Source organism: Lactuca serriola, chromosome 6 (genome assembly GCF_051521515.1).
Source record: "Lactuca serriola cultivar US96UC23 chromosome 6, Lser_US96UC23_V15, whole genome shotgun sequence".
NCBI lineage: Eukaryota > Viridiplantae > Streptophyta > Magnoliopsida > Asterales > Asteraceae > Lactuca > Lactuca serriola.
The window spans coordinates 26,945,706-26,959,821 of NC_136413.1; the positions used below are offsets into that span (position 1 = coordinate 26,945,706).

The 14,116-nt window shown below is 34.9% G+C and overlaps 1 protein-coding gene and 1 pseudogene across 1 annotated transcript; one reads left to right on the plus strand and one right to left on the minus strand.

The window, feature by feature from the left end:
• Nucleotides 1-743: 743 nt before the first annotated feature.
• On the plus strand, nucleotides 744-1,340 carry LOC145059593 (callose synthase 5 pseudogene; annotated as a pseudogene).
• Nucleotides 1,341-5,150: 3,810 nt separating this feature from the next.
• LOC145057926 (ethylene-responsive transcription factor ERF003-like) lies at nucleotides 5,151-6,097 on the minus strand. The gene is made up of 2 exons (XM_079005842.1): nucleotides 5,934-6,097; nucleotides 5,151-5,801 (listed from the first exon to the last, which is right to left on the minus strand). The coding sequence occupies exons 1-2, from the start codon at nucleotides 6,014-6,016 to the stop codon at nucleotides 5,309-5,311; spliced, it is 576 nt and encodes a 191-aa protein (XP_078861968.1). The 5' UTR covers nucleotides 6,017-6,097; the 3' UTR covers nucleotides 5,151-5,308.
• Nucleotides 6,098-14,116: the final 8,019 nt, after the last annotated feature.

The window sequence follows — 14,116 nt, forward strand, 5'->3', positions numbered from 1 at the left end:
AACAGATTTCATAATCATCATCAATTTTAACATGAGAGAAGTTGGTGGAAAAAATATTAAGGGCAAGTAGGGGAAGGGTTGGTGTTTTGATACACTAAGCTGTCCAGATTAAGTGGTTAACCAAGAAAGCCCATCAAGTCAAACAAAAAAAGTAAAACATAAATAGCATTGTAACAAAGCATACCTTGAACCCTGTAGGCGTAGGACTTTCAAGAAATCCTTCTTCTGTGGACCAAATCCAGGTCAAGGAATTTCTTCTGTAAATCTGGATTGAAATTAGGGCATGTGTCTCCAGAAAAAAGATCAACAAAGAAAGTAAGGACCTTCACATTAACCGATTCAGAGTTGCAATTATCCAATGCATCGAAAAAGACCAAAATATCCCCACACTGAGAGCCAAATCTGTCATCAAGTTCTTTTGAAAGATCTCCATCAGACATGAAAAACTTTAGCAATTGAGCCCTTGAAGGATCCTTTATGATGTTGTCTATGATATCAACAGCTTTGGAGACTCCACATTCGTTAACAGAGCTATCAACACTTTCTCTTCTCTATCTTTCTGCTCGTTTTTTCTTTTCTTTCCCATTTTCTGTTCAGTCTTGTCGCGCACACACAAACACCATCTAGGAAGTAGGACGACGTTAGCTCAATGGTAAATTAATTAATATCTGTATATATATATATATATATATATATATATATATGTATGTATATGTGTCTAACAGTGTAAGTGTCTAAAGAAAATGACAAATTATCTTATGTTTCAGATGGTGATGCTTACTGTGTATGCGTTCTTATACGGGAGATTATATCTTTGTTTAAGTGGATTAGAAAAAGCGATTATGAAATCAGCAAAGATGCAAGGAGATAAAGCTTTGAAAGCAGCCATGGCTTCTCAATCTGTAGTTCAACTTGGTCTTTTAATGGCGTTACCGATGATTATGGAGATCGGACTCGAAAGAGGCTTCAGAACTGCACTCGGTGACCTAATAATCATGAACCTCCAGCTCTCCGCTGTCTTCTTCACCTTCTCTCTTGGAATCGGTGTTCCGGCGAACAAAAGCTGGGAATCGTGGTGGGAGGAAGAACAGGACCACCTCCGATCCGCCGGTACAGTCGGTCGTCTGACGGAAATCCTCCTTTCTCTCCGATTCTTCATTTACCAATATAGTATCGTTTACCACCTCAAAGTCGTCCAAAACGATAAATCAATCTTAGTGTACGCTCTCTCATGGCTCGTAATCATTTTTGTTATCGCATTATTGAAAATCGTGTCCATGGGTAGAAAGAAAGTCAGCGCGGATTTCCAATTAATGAGAGCCCAATCTAGTGGAGTGTGAATGAGTTTTTAGGGTTCAGTGGTAGTGACGATGGCTTAGGGTTTGCAGATGGTGGTGTGGGGGTCGTCGGTTTCTTTATAGAGAGATATGAAGTTGAGACGAAAAGACGAGATTGACCCATCTGGTAATAAACGGACTCGGGAAACTGAACAAAATGACCCGAGATTGACCCATCTAGTAACAACGCTATTGATTCCATTCCTTCCATTTTCGATTGTTCATCCTCCACTTCCTCTACTGCTACTTCTTCACCATCTTCTATTTTTTCTGTATTTAGACTTGAGAGTATAATTAGGGCTTTTTCTAACAATTTCAACATCGAGTGGGAGATATGGTGGTTCCATTAGGTAGAAGTGAGGGAAGAAGTAGGCAGCAGTCAATGTCGGGAGGGGGAAGGAAGGAGCGTCCATAATTTGGGCAAGAGGGAAAGGAGAAAAAAAAGGAAGGCGGGATTTTTAATTTTTCAGAATTTCATTTCCCCCTACTGTTAAAGGATGGAACGCGCGTTCCATTAAAAATTATAAAGCGACATCCTTAGACGACGCGCATTTTATTATAGGTGCCCTCCGTGTTTTTTTTAGACACTAATTTAAGGGCGCTCAATAATGCGTGTCTTCTATCCTTAAATTTTTTGAAGAGATGCCATTTTTCTAATGTCACTCTCCTTTGCGTAACATAGATCAATGAGCGTCGTATTTTGCGCGTCGTAAAAGACCTTTTTTCTAGTAGTGTCCAACTGTTCATGGTGTTGTGTGAACCATTTGAGGTGTCACATTTGGGGCACTAGGCTCTTGAGCTCCATGAAATCAAGCACCAACAAAGATGTATGTAATTCTACTAGTTTTATATTACTTGTACTTCATAATATGCTAGTTAGCATAATACCTTGGAAAATTGATATTTGCATGTATAATAGAGAAAACCTAGATCCAAGGTATTTAGGGTTGCATGTACACCATAGGAGTGTTAAAATGCTCAAGACCCAACAACTTTATACCTCCAGAAGATAGATCAAGATGTAAAATGTCTGGATCTACAAACTTCAAGCAATCTCAACACTTCTTCAATAGGATCCTTATTCTTCAATGAGCACCAAAATTCATGAAACCGAACCAAGAACTCAAGAACCACTCAAATGGGGGCAAGAATTTTGTTTTTAGGGTTTAATGGGGTGGAGGTTGAAGGTAACAGGGTTTGGAGTTAATTTAAGGCCATCAAATAGGGTCCAAGACCCTAAATTAGGGTTTGCACTTGACTAGAGTACGCCCTGCATACTCGTGGTACGCCCAACATACTCTAAAGGGAACCCACGATCCCCCTGCCTAGTACACTCAGCGTACTCTTATGTATGCCAGGCGTACTAGTCTTAACCCTAAAACTACCAAACCTCTAAAGACCATAACTTCTTCGTTTCAACTCAGTTTTCAATGATCTTTATATCCACATAAAGGTTTCAAAGAGCTCTACAATTTCATGCAAGAAACCCGCCCTATGACTTTTTCCTTTCTACCATTCGGTGCTAAACACCATTGAAGGGTCAAATCTCTTAACTAACATTACCTTTTCCACATGGACTAAACTTTGCCTACTTGAGGCCTAAGATCTTACACAATTGACTTCTGGCCTACGGCCTAGAAACAGCAGGAAACAAGATGTTACAAAACAGCTTTCCTAGCGAAAGGCTTCTCCTTATAAAGTTCAAGCTACAAAGAGAACCAAAGCCGGTGAATCCTCTCAAAAGGATTCATAAATCGACATTCGATCTAACTCTGGATCTCCGCCCATCCAACCTTTACACTCTTCCAAAGTACCTTTTGGAGCTTCAAAATCACTTACACATACACACGGGGAGTCTTCTTATAATCTACCCCCATCTTCTCAAACAGATGGTGCGGGTATTGAACAAAGTCCCTTGAAGCCCCCTGTGACACACTCACGAGTCATTTCATAAACCCATCTTATTTCTACACTTTCACACTTAGAGGTCCCTGCCTCTGATTCCAAGCTTTCCGAAGCAGGAGTTTTTATTTCAGAACTCACTCATTTAAAATATATTAAAGTTGGATGGAATATGAAGAACGAGAGTATATTCTACTAGAATATACTCTCAATCTGCTGGATCCATTCTTATTCTTCTATATACGAATTCGTTCTGAAAGAATATTATTGTTGACATTAATAACAAATTTAATTAGTTTCCACAAAAATGAGTTATAAGTATGGATAACATTTAATATACATATAATTATTACTAAAGTCTTATTGGTGCATTCTAGCACACAATAGATGTGAGAAACATTTGAACCTACCTTTCTGTGTGTGTGTGTGTGTATATATATATATATATATATATATATATATATATATATATATATATATATATGTATGTATATATAAAGTTAAGAACAATTAGAACCGCTTACTCACAAATTAATAGTTTTTTTTTGAATATTTACCTTTTATGTAAAAAGATACTCAAACATATAAAAAACATATAATTTTGTATTTCTTTTCTTATTAAAAAGCAATATTGATAAAATTAATACAATTGTTTTTAAATTTTTTTAATATAATATTCACAATTTAATAATTAATATTTTTTTATTAAACTGTGAATGTCTAGAAAATATTAAAAAAAAATAAAAAAATATATTATATTTTATATGTTTTAAGATAATAAACAAATAAAAATAAATAAAAAAGTATCATATATAGTTATAAATGGTTCTGACATCTTATTTATTAGCTTTTTATTTGAATATATTTTTGTTTGGGTTAACCCTTTAATTTATAGCACGATATTATATAAAACTCAGGAAATTGACTCATCATATTAATTATTTTTTAATTTTATTTACATAAGGGTAATTTTTTTATGTATACATCTAGGTAACGAAATTGCTGGAAATGTTCACATATGACCATTATGACCAATTGTATCATGTTATATTTGGTTATAATGGTTATATATGAACACTTCTAATAAGTTTGTTATTAGATCTATAGAAAACAAAAGTTATCCAAATACCAATAAAACAAAAAGATAATTACTGTGATTACTCAATTTCTTTTCCTTATTATTTAACCTTCTAATATTTGTTCAATATAAAATTTAACTTAAATGGTAAATATATATAAAACCACATCAATTTGTTGAATATCTTTTTTAAAAGTCTCTAGATTTGACAGGTAAAAAAATATAATCGTCATTTTATAGAATTTTATTGTTTAAAATAATAAATATAAAAATTAAAATTTACTAAAGAATAAAAGTATCAGAGATGAAAATCAATAACATGAAACTATCTTCAATGAAGTTTGCTCTACACAAATTTAAAATACAAACAAAATTAAAAGTGGCTTTTATTGTATCATCTATATAGATATCATTACTCTTGCTTGATATTGGAAAAATATTTGATAATTATGCTGCCAAAAAGGGCTCCGAACATATCGTATCCAATTTAAATGCTCAAAAATATTATTTTAACAAAATATAATTAAATCAATTAATATTGCAAACATTATGACTGACCGGCTTAATAAAAAAAATTAATTTACCAAGATAATTATATTTTCAATGACATTTAGATAATTTTATTTTTATATATATTTAAATAACAAAGTTGTCGGAGATGTTCAATATTTTTAGATATTAACACTTCCAACATGTTGACAAAATGAAATCAAAAGATAATTAATGTGATAGGTTAATTTCCTAAAAACTATAAGTTAACTCTTTTCCTCCTCACTGCATGATCTTCATCGTGTATGTCTATCAATTTACAGTGGACTCCATTATACCATCTGTTATATCATATCAACAAGATAATATAATACAAGAATTTCATCTACTACAAAGTACAAATGATCTAACCTACACTTGGAATTTTGAAATATAGGCCTCAGAAACAGAAGCTCCAGAAGAATGGGTTAATAAAAGAAAGATGACAGGTTCGAGTTTTGAACTATTTCTGGGATTGACCGATAGAACAAAGCTCAATTGATCCATAATGAAGTAATTCCTCGATCATTTGTTCAATATGATGATCTTCAAGTGTCGCAAAGAACTGCTGCTGCTGATGTTGATGATGTTGAGAATGGAATTGAAGAACGCTGTTATGCTCCATCGCCGGTTGCTGGTGCTGCATAACCATCGTCGGTTTCGTCTCCGGCGACGATTCACCAATATGGGTCGAACCCATTCGCTTCTGGTTCATCATTTTCTGCTGTTGTTGTTGGATTGATGGCTTGCTCATTTGAAGTGAAGCCATGTAGCATCTATGGAGTTTTGCTGTCAAAGTAGCAGAGAGAAGCTTCGAAGAAGAAGATTGTGACAAACTGGGGTTGTATGGGAAGTTGGTTCTTGCTCTTGGTCCACACATGAGCCTCGCCGCCTCGTCGTATGCTCGGGCGGCGTCCTCCGCCGTCTCAAATGTCCCTAGCCAAATTCTCGTCTTCCTGTTCGGAAAAAAGAAAAACAGAGTATCTCACCGGTGAATACAGGCGTAATGTACAACTTATGATGCATTAAGTACAAGTTTAAAAGAAAAAAAAGATTGTGTAATCGGCATTGTTGGAAAGTAAACTTACAGTAAAGGATGACGGATTTCGGAGACCCAAGAACCCCAATGCCTTTGCCGGACACCGCGGTATCGTTGTTGTGGTCTAGCCATGTGCGTAGAAGGTGTTTGTTAAAATGCGTCAGTGAAGTCAAATGCTTTAAATGAAGAAGATAGTAGATTTGCTTGTGTCACGAAAGGGAGGGAAGGAGTAATGGAGGGTGAGATGAGGGGTTTATAAGAGGGTAGTGAATGGGCTTTTTTTATTATTTTAAATACAAATATATTATATTATGTGACACATTTGTTGCCATTAAATCATATGATGCATACAGAATATATTTTCCACAAAAACCAAACAGACTTCATAATTTAAAAAAGATGAATATGGCTTCTAATAAAATAATAGTATATCAAGACATTTTTTTTATTTATATCCCATTAAGGGGTGTTTAAATATTTTTTTTTTATTGGGTTTTATAAGTGATTTCTGTATTTAGAAGTCTATGACTCGGTATTGATATGCCTCTGGTTGTGTGTGATCAAGGTAGATATTGGCTCAATTAGATATAACTCAATCAACAATTATTAAATAATTCTATAATTTGGAACATTTATATACTATTTATTATGAACAAAATGTGTGTTCTTATAAAGTTATAAATAACACATTACATATTTAGAAGAAGGAACAAGTCTTTTTTTACATTATACATTTTAATAATTTATTAAAATGGTTCGTTCGTGCAAAAATATGGTAAAAATAACATAAATACAATGGAAAAAAATGTTGATATTTTTTTTTGAAAAGGTCTGAATCATAATTTTTTTTGGTCATGGCCTCCTGGCAACCAAAGAGTGGGGTCATTTAAGAGTGTTGACAAGAAATAGGCAAATGACTTAGTTTACTTTATCTGTTGTTTAACAGTTGGCTAATTGACATGATTAGTTGAATAGATTATGATTATGTTACATTTTTTTAATATTACATTAAAAAAACAAAAACAAAGTGACTAAATTCAATTCACAATACTTCATTCTTAATATATATTTCAAATAGGACAAAACTCACTGTGTCAAAATATATAACCTTTTCTTTGTCGTACAAGATGCAAGGTTAATTTTTTTTTTTACCAATACAAACATTAATTAGTTACTTTAATAATCTTTCCTTTAAATAAAAGAAAGTTACTTATACATAATAACTTTTTAGTATACATAACAATTCATGATTTAAAGATTATATATATATATATATATATATATATATATATATATATATATATATATATATATATATATATATATATATATAATCCTTTAAAACAAAATATTTTGTATATGGCAAAAAGATGTTTACAGATCATTTCCCTTGAACAAAACATTAGTAAGAGAGTTATTGACTAGAATAAATAGGCCTTTTTCTAATAAGAGAACCACTTTCTAAAAAATTTTAATTCAAATTTACCTTTAAAACTGTAAAAAAAAAATAGTACCTATTAATGAAGTTATATTTTTTGGTAAATATTACCTCGTGGGGTATTTGTGATGCTCATATAACTCACAAAGTGTAATTTGTCGAATAAACAGTGAACTATTTGTAATTCTTTAATTAATCAAGACCACGATATCTGTTTTTTAAACCTTCTTTAGATATGTCTTATAACAATGTTTTTAAAATCGGTTTTTTAGTTGAACTGGTATGATGATTTGATTTTTGGTTCAACCGGTTTAACCGCCGGGTCAACCGGTTTCTATAATTTTTATTTTTTTTCTATTTTTCTACACATACATACAAACATAAATCAAGAATTTGACGTATATAAGTTCAAACATTAAAAATACATATAAAAACAAGTTGTAGATCAATCAAAATACACTAAAATAACACATAAACATTAGTTTTATATCAATCCACATATATATCAAAAAGAAAATAAAATAGAATACCATAACAAATATTGTTTTAAATGAATACAAAACATAACAAAAAAGTTCATAACATTTACCATATGTTTTTATTTAAATAAATCTAAATAGATGTGAAAAAGACCACCAAAGTTTATTATGCAAAATGATTTTTTTCCAATGTTTTTATTCAATTTAACCGGTTCAACCGGGTTTTCATAGAAACCGGTCAATTCATTCCAGTTTAGTAATAGACATAAAACCGGTGATAGTTGAACCCATCCATTTCCCGGTTTTCAGTCCATCTGGTTTTTAAAACATTGTCGAGAGTATTTGTTAGCAAATCATATATTGTCCATATATAGCCCATTTCGTGATAGCCCGTGTACTTGTATATTTCTAGGGTTCAGGCCCACTATCTTTGTATATGTACCTCTTGTTGTACACTTTTACGTAATGAGAATCATACTATTCTACATAGTATCAAAGTTTTATTCAAACTTTCCATAATTATGTCTCTTTCCTTCTACACTTCTGCTCTTTCCCTCTCTTCCTATTGTCTTCTTCCTCTATCTTTACCCTAATGACTGGTGGAGAAGCTTCCCAACCGTCATCTCCATTGACAGCAAAAACCTATGTTGTTAACAACATCAAAGCCTATGTTCCATTGATTCTTGACCTGGACACACACAATTATAATCCATGGAGTGACTTAATCATAGCTCACTGCATTGCATTCGAAGTTCTTGATCATTTTGACAAGACCTACGATGCACTAAACTCCATTCCAATGACCCGCAGTGGCAGAAACTCGATCAGCTTGTCAAGCTCTAGTTATTCGGGTTAATGTCCCAATCTTTAACCACTTTTATTTACACTATTAATGCCAATGCCCATCGTATATGGTTAAACATTGAGGCTCGTTTTTGCCAAAAAATATGACTACATAAGAATGCAACATGAGAGCAAACTACACACCATCACTATGGGAGATATGTATGTTCATGCATACTTTGACAAGATCAAGAAAATCTTAGACTTACTAGAGGGCATTGGTGATAAAGTTAAGGAGTAACATATCGTAATTCATGTTATTAATGGTTTATCAAGCAAGTATGATTCACCTACAGGCTTCATATGTGTTAAAACTGTTGTTGTGCACGATTTAAACAAATAAAAATATAAATAAGACGACTCTTTTGCACTAACAGGTAATACTGGTAAGCAGGGTCAGATCCTCTAGGATACGTCCTAAAATCTTCGCCTCTTTACGTAAGGCACGAACTAATTCTTGAAAAATGAATAAAACTTAAGGGGGGGGGGGTTATTTCTGAAAATTTAAACTAATAAAAATCGAAAATGATAAAAGAATAACTGAATTTACAGGATGTGAAAATTCAAATAAGAGAAAACAATTTCAGTTCCGCTGTGACTCCCCTGATCATATAATTAACCTTCAACACAATATTTTAATGTGCATTTGTTTAAACTGGTACTAAAGTTCATTAATAAGCTCTAATGACCTCTATTACAAAAATTATTTATTTAAAATAAGTTCCCTAAATTAAACCCAACTTTTTACCAAATTAACTAAACAAGCTTTTGATTAACTAAGAAAAGTTACATTAAACGCAGTGTAATTTCCCAGTAAACTCAAATACCTCTCACAAGCTCGGAGGCGTAAAAACATGTTTGATCAATTCATATTAGAGTTAACCCTAAACACATAATTAATCCAATATTTGTTACTTTTTACCAATTTGTTTAGACAATTACGGATCTAAACAATTAGATAACTAGAATGATTCGCAAACAATTTAAGTGGCCAATAGAAATTGAAATCAAAATCAAACATTCAATTTAACACATAATCCATCAAACTAAAAAGTAATCATATTCAAATATAGTGCCTAATGATTAATCATACAAAAAGGTTATGCCTTTGCGAAACTGAAATCTGAGTTTTAGCCTGACATGCTAAAAACGAATTACAAACAGTAAAAATAGAGTCTAAACGATAAAAGCTTACTAAACAATGAAAAGAAATTGAATTGTCTCTTTCACTCGAAAGTCTCTAAAAATTGCCTTAGAATCGCCAGGTTTCGCCAATTAGGGTTACTATACAAGTCCGTGACTCTATTTATACGTCCAGCTGTAAAAACGTCGTGCATGCGATAGCATAGGGACAACCTGCGATCGCACGTATTACTGAAAACACGTCACAGGCCTTTTAAATAAAGTACAATACCATTTCGAGACATTTTAGCCAAGCTGCGATCGCAGGTTATGTTGTTACGATCGCATAAAGTGTGTTTTCTCATCTTTATGAATTTTTGGCACGAAAAATCTCTATAGCGAAACTGCGACCAAACATGCGATCCCATGTTCAAAGCTGTGATTGCATAAGGACAACTTGCGATTGCAAGTCTTCATTTTCATGTCTTTTTTATCGCCGTTCCTCCTTCCAAGCAGTTCTTGATCATTACTCAGCATCCTTCCTTAATCTAGACTCCAGTTAAGCTCCAAAGCATCTATTAACGCATCACGAACTCGCGTAATCATCCATGTGCTCCAAATTACCCTGAAAAATCATAAAAAAATGTGAGCAGTACGGGCACTCTACAAAATAATCACGAAACAAACAATACATAATAATAATCGGGAGTTAGTTAACATTCTATGACAAAATAACAAGGAAATCGTGCTAAAAGATGCATATAAAATGAATCTAACAAACCTCCCCAAGCTTAGACCTTACTTGCCCTCGAATAAGGAAAGGATAACTTTTAAAATGGAATAGAGGTTAAGGGTAATAACTAAGTAACCTAGACACACTAACAACTAAAAAACCCTAACTAGCGGAACTACAGAAAATAAACAGAACAAGAAATAAAATATGTGTGCCAAAAATAAAGAAAATGAATAATGAACGAAAACAATATGAAAAAGAGAAACGAACAACTAAAAATAAAAACATGCTTTCTCTCTCTCTCTCTCTCTCCCTCTCTCCAATCACTAACACCAAATTAAAAATCCCACTGCCTTTCATTTATCACAGACTCCCAAAGTGAGGAAGACCACGAAGCGGTGTAACCCAATAGTCCAACCCTAGTTTTATTTAAACTTTATACCTTAATTAGCTTTATGAGCGAAAATCACATAGTCCGGATCTCATGTCCTTAAGACTAGATAGGTAAGAATCAGAATCAACACATCCTTAAGAACCCGACACGACCAAATCAGCTTTTGCTGAAGCAGCAAGGGCCAACCCCTGTAGGAGCCTAAGCTCTATGCTTTCACTTTTTCGAGAGCCACAAGTATCATATCACACAGTTCTTTATTCGCCAGATATGACTTTAAAATGACTTCTAATTTGATTGAACTTGGATTTGTAACTTCGTTTTGAGCTTGAATTCTTCAATCTATTTTTAGAATTTCTTGAAATTTCTTCAACTGAGCGCTTGAAATTCTTGAATTGGGTACTAGATATGACGTTGTACCCTTTCTTCTTCTTTGAGTGTGGATCTGATACTTAAGCTCTCTGTTACCATGAGGGTAACGCGTGTCAACAAATAGGACCATGTTCTGTGGGTCCAGAGTTGTTGATAAAGATACTTTTTAAACATTCAAAAGCAAATCATCCTAAAGCTGTTATTACCACCCACAAAACGTTTTAGTATTCCATTTTTTTAGTATCTAAGGTTAGGGTCTCGAATTACGGTGTTTAGGTCCCCTAGTTATGGCAACTGATTCTACACTTCCAATAACAATCCGGTCGCTTCAGATTTTTTTCATTTTAAATTCTCAATATCCCACTTCACGGAGCTATCGAATGTAAAGAGTGTCATCTTCATATATATCTATATATATATATATATATATATATATATATATATAAAGAAAACGTTACAAAAAGATAATAAAAACCCCTCCCCAAGCTTAATATTAAGCATTGTCCTCAATGCTTAGGGAAGAGTGGAAAAGGACTACTCTGGCGAGGATGGAAAGCGACGGAAGAACTCGTCGCGGAAATCGATAAAGTCCTCGCGATAACCTAAGACCTTGTCACGATACCCGGAAACATGAGAACTATAAAGCTGATAATCGAGGCGAAGACTAGTCATAGTCTACTGAAGAGCAGCAATATCCTGACGGATGTCAAGATAGTGCTGGTAAGTACAGAGGGAATTGGGGTCAGGATGAGGTGGCTGGGTAGGCTGGGGTCCGTCCTGAAAGTCAGTCTCCATGGGATCAGGCTGGCTATAGGAGAGTGGTGTGGCGTTCGTGTAATCAGGGTGCATAATGGACGAAGATGGTCTTTCAGAATGTGGATGCGAGGGGGGGGGATGTGACCTACGTGGGTTAAGAGGTGGTGGAATGTTCTACGGAAGAACCCACGTAGTCTTGCTAATGGGGTCAGTGAGGGCGATGTCATCAGGACTAGTGACCTTGAAATAAGTGGATCATCCAAGCATCCAGAAAATCCCACCCGGAGCGGGACGTAGCATGTGCATGGCCCGAAGGTTCTGCAGGGTCAAGCGAAAGGAGTCACCCGAAAAGAAGGTGTACTCCGGGGGAGACTGCTCCATGAGGGTGTGAGCAATGACGGCGATCAGACCGCCACATCGAATGTGACCGTCGGTGCGAAGGTTTATAACCCTATGGAAAATTTTTATGATTAAATCTCCAAAATGAGGGCGGTACAATCCGGAGACCGTGCACCATAAAATGAAAAGCTCGGCTTTGCCGACTTTGGTGGTCTTAACCTACGCGTAAATAATGTTGCAAATAATTTTCAAAGCGATATTTAGAATTGGATGGACAATGTGGTATGAAAGGATTGGAACGACTCGTAATAGTCCAATCCTATAATGGAATGCCAAAAATCGCGCACGTCAAAAGCAGGGGCGGGCTGAGATAAGTTGGTGATGGGTGATTGGAAAAAAGGTACACAACTGGTCAACGTGGATAGGGTGAGGGGTGCTAAAACTGCGAATAGCAAAGTGTTGAGTCCATTTATGTTGCGTCATGGGCCTTACGTTTTGCATCCGGATTGGGCCTGTCCATCCGTGATTATCTAGTAGGGTTATAGTATAAATATGCATGCATGTATGCACAATACGGAGTTGATTATTACGTTCATTGTTTTGTAAACCTAAACACCTCTGCAGTCGAAGTTCTTAATCGAGCGCTTCTGAGGTGTTGAATTATTAATCATACGACATATTCAAAGCCATACTCGAGTTCTTATTTACGTTCATAATTGTTTGCTTGCATAGAATCTAACGATCCTATAAGAACTTTGTTCTAACAATTGGTATCAGAGCAGGAGACTATGTGATCGATACACATTCCTTTTGTATTCAGAATTCCTTAGGGTTTCCGCTTTTATCGTATAAATAGAAGTCGTCTTCTTTGCTTCAACGGCAACTCTGTTTTAGATAAAACCCTAATCTCAAGTTCACAGGTTTGATTCTAGCAGCTCACCATGTCTCACGAAGATTCGCAAACAAATCCCATCAACATCTCAAACAACATTGGATCTACAACCAGGATACCCATACTCTACACTCAAGACTATGAAGTATGGGTGCATCACTTTGAAGACTACATGGTTGGATCTGAAGATAATGGCTATCTCATCTGGGAAGCCATCACACTTTGACCGTTTCTTCATTCGGGAACGAACACGACAGTTAAATCCCAAAAGAAATATAACAACCTGGTGGCGGATGTAGAGAAGATGCCATAGGATGAGAAAGACAAATTGTTGAGTAACGTGAAGGCCATGAGAATGATAAGATTCGCCTTGCAATCTGACACTTTTCGGTTAGTTGGTTCATGCACGACGGACAAAGAAATCTGGGATAGGTTGAAAGAACTCTATTCAACTGATGAAGATCTGGAACACTCCATTCAAAACTTGTTGCTGTCAGAATTTGGAGTTTTCGAACAGAAACCAGATGAGAAACTCATACAAACTTTCGATCGGTTCAATCATCTCCTAAGTAAGATGATCTAGCATGGAATAGAAAGAAAGCTGATTGAGCAGAAGGTGACTTTCATGAACGGGCTGAGACCGGAATGGATGGTTGTGGTTTCTACTGTGAAAGTGCATGAACATTTTAAGTCTTATTCGTTAGTGAAACTTGTGGGAATACTTAAGTCCCATGAAAGTGTAGTAACCAAAGAAGCAAAAGTGGTTTCTGGTGTGGGATCGTTGGCTCTTGTCTCAAAAGGAAAAAGTATTGCAGAAGAAGAAGACCTTACAAGCGAGGAGTATGATATGATGGTCACCAATCCAAA

What these genes read in the sequence shown, in the direction of transcription:
- LOC145057926 (XM_079005842.1), bottom strand. Translation starts at nt 6,016, where the DNA reads ATGGCTAGACCACAACAACGATACCGCGGTGTCCGGCAAAGGCATTGG. An exon ending in GAAATCCGTCATCCTTTACT is followed by an intron (nt 5,802 to 5,933) that starts GTAAGTTTACTT and finishes TTTTCCGAACAG; the next exon opens with GAAGACGAGAATTTGGCTAG.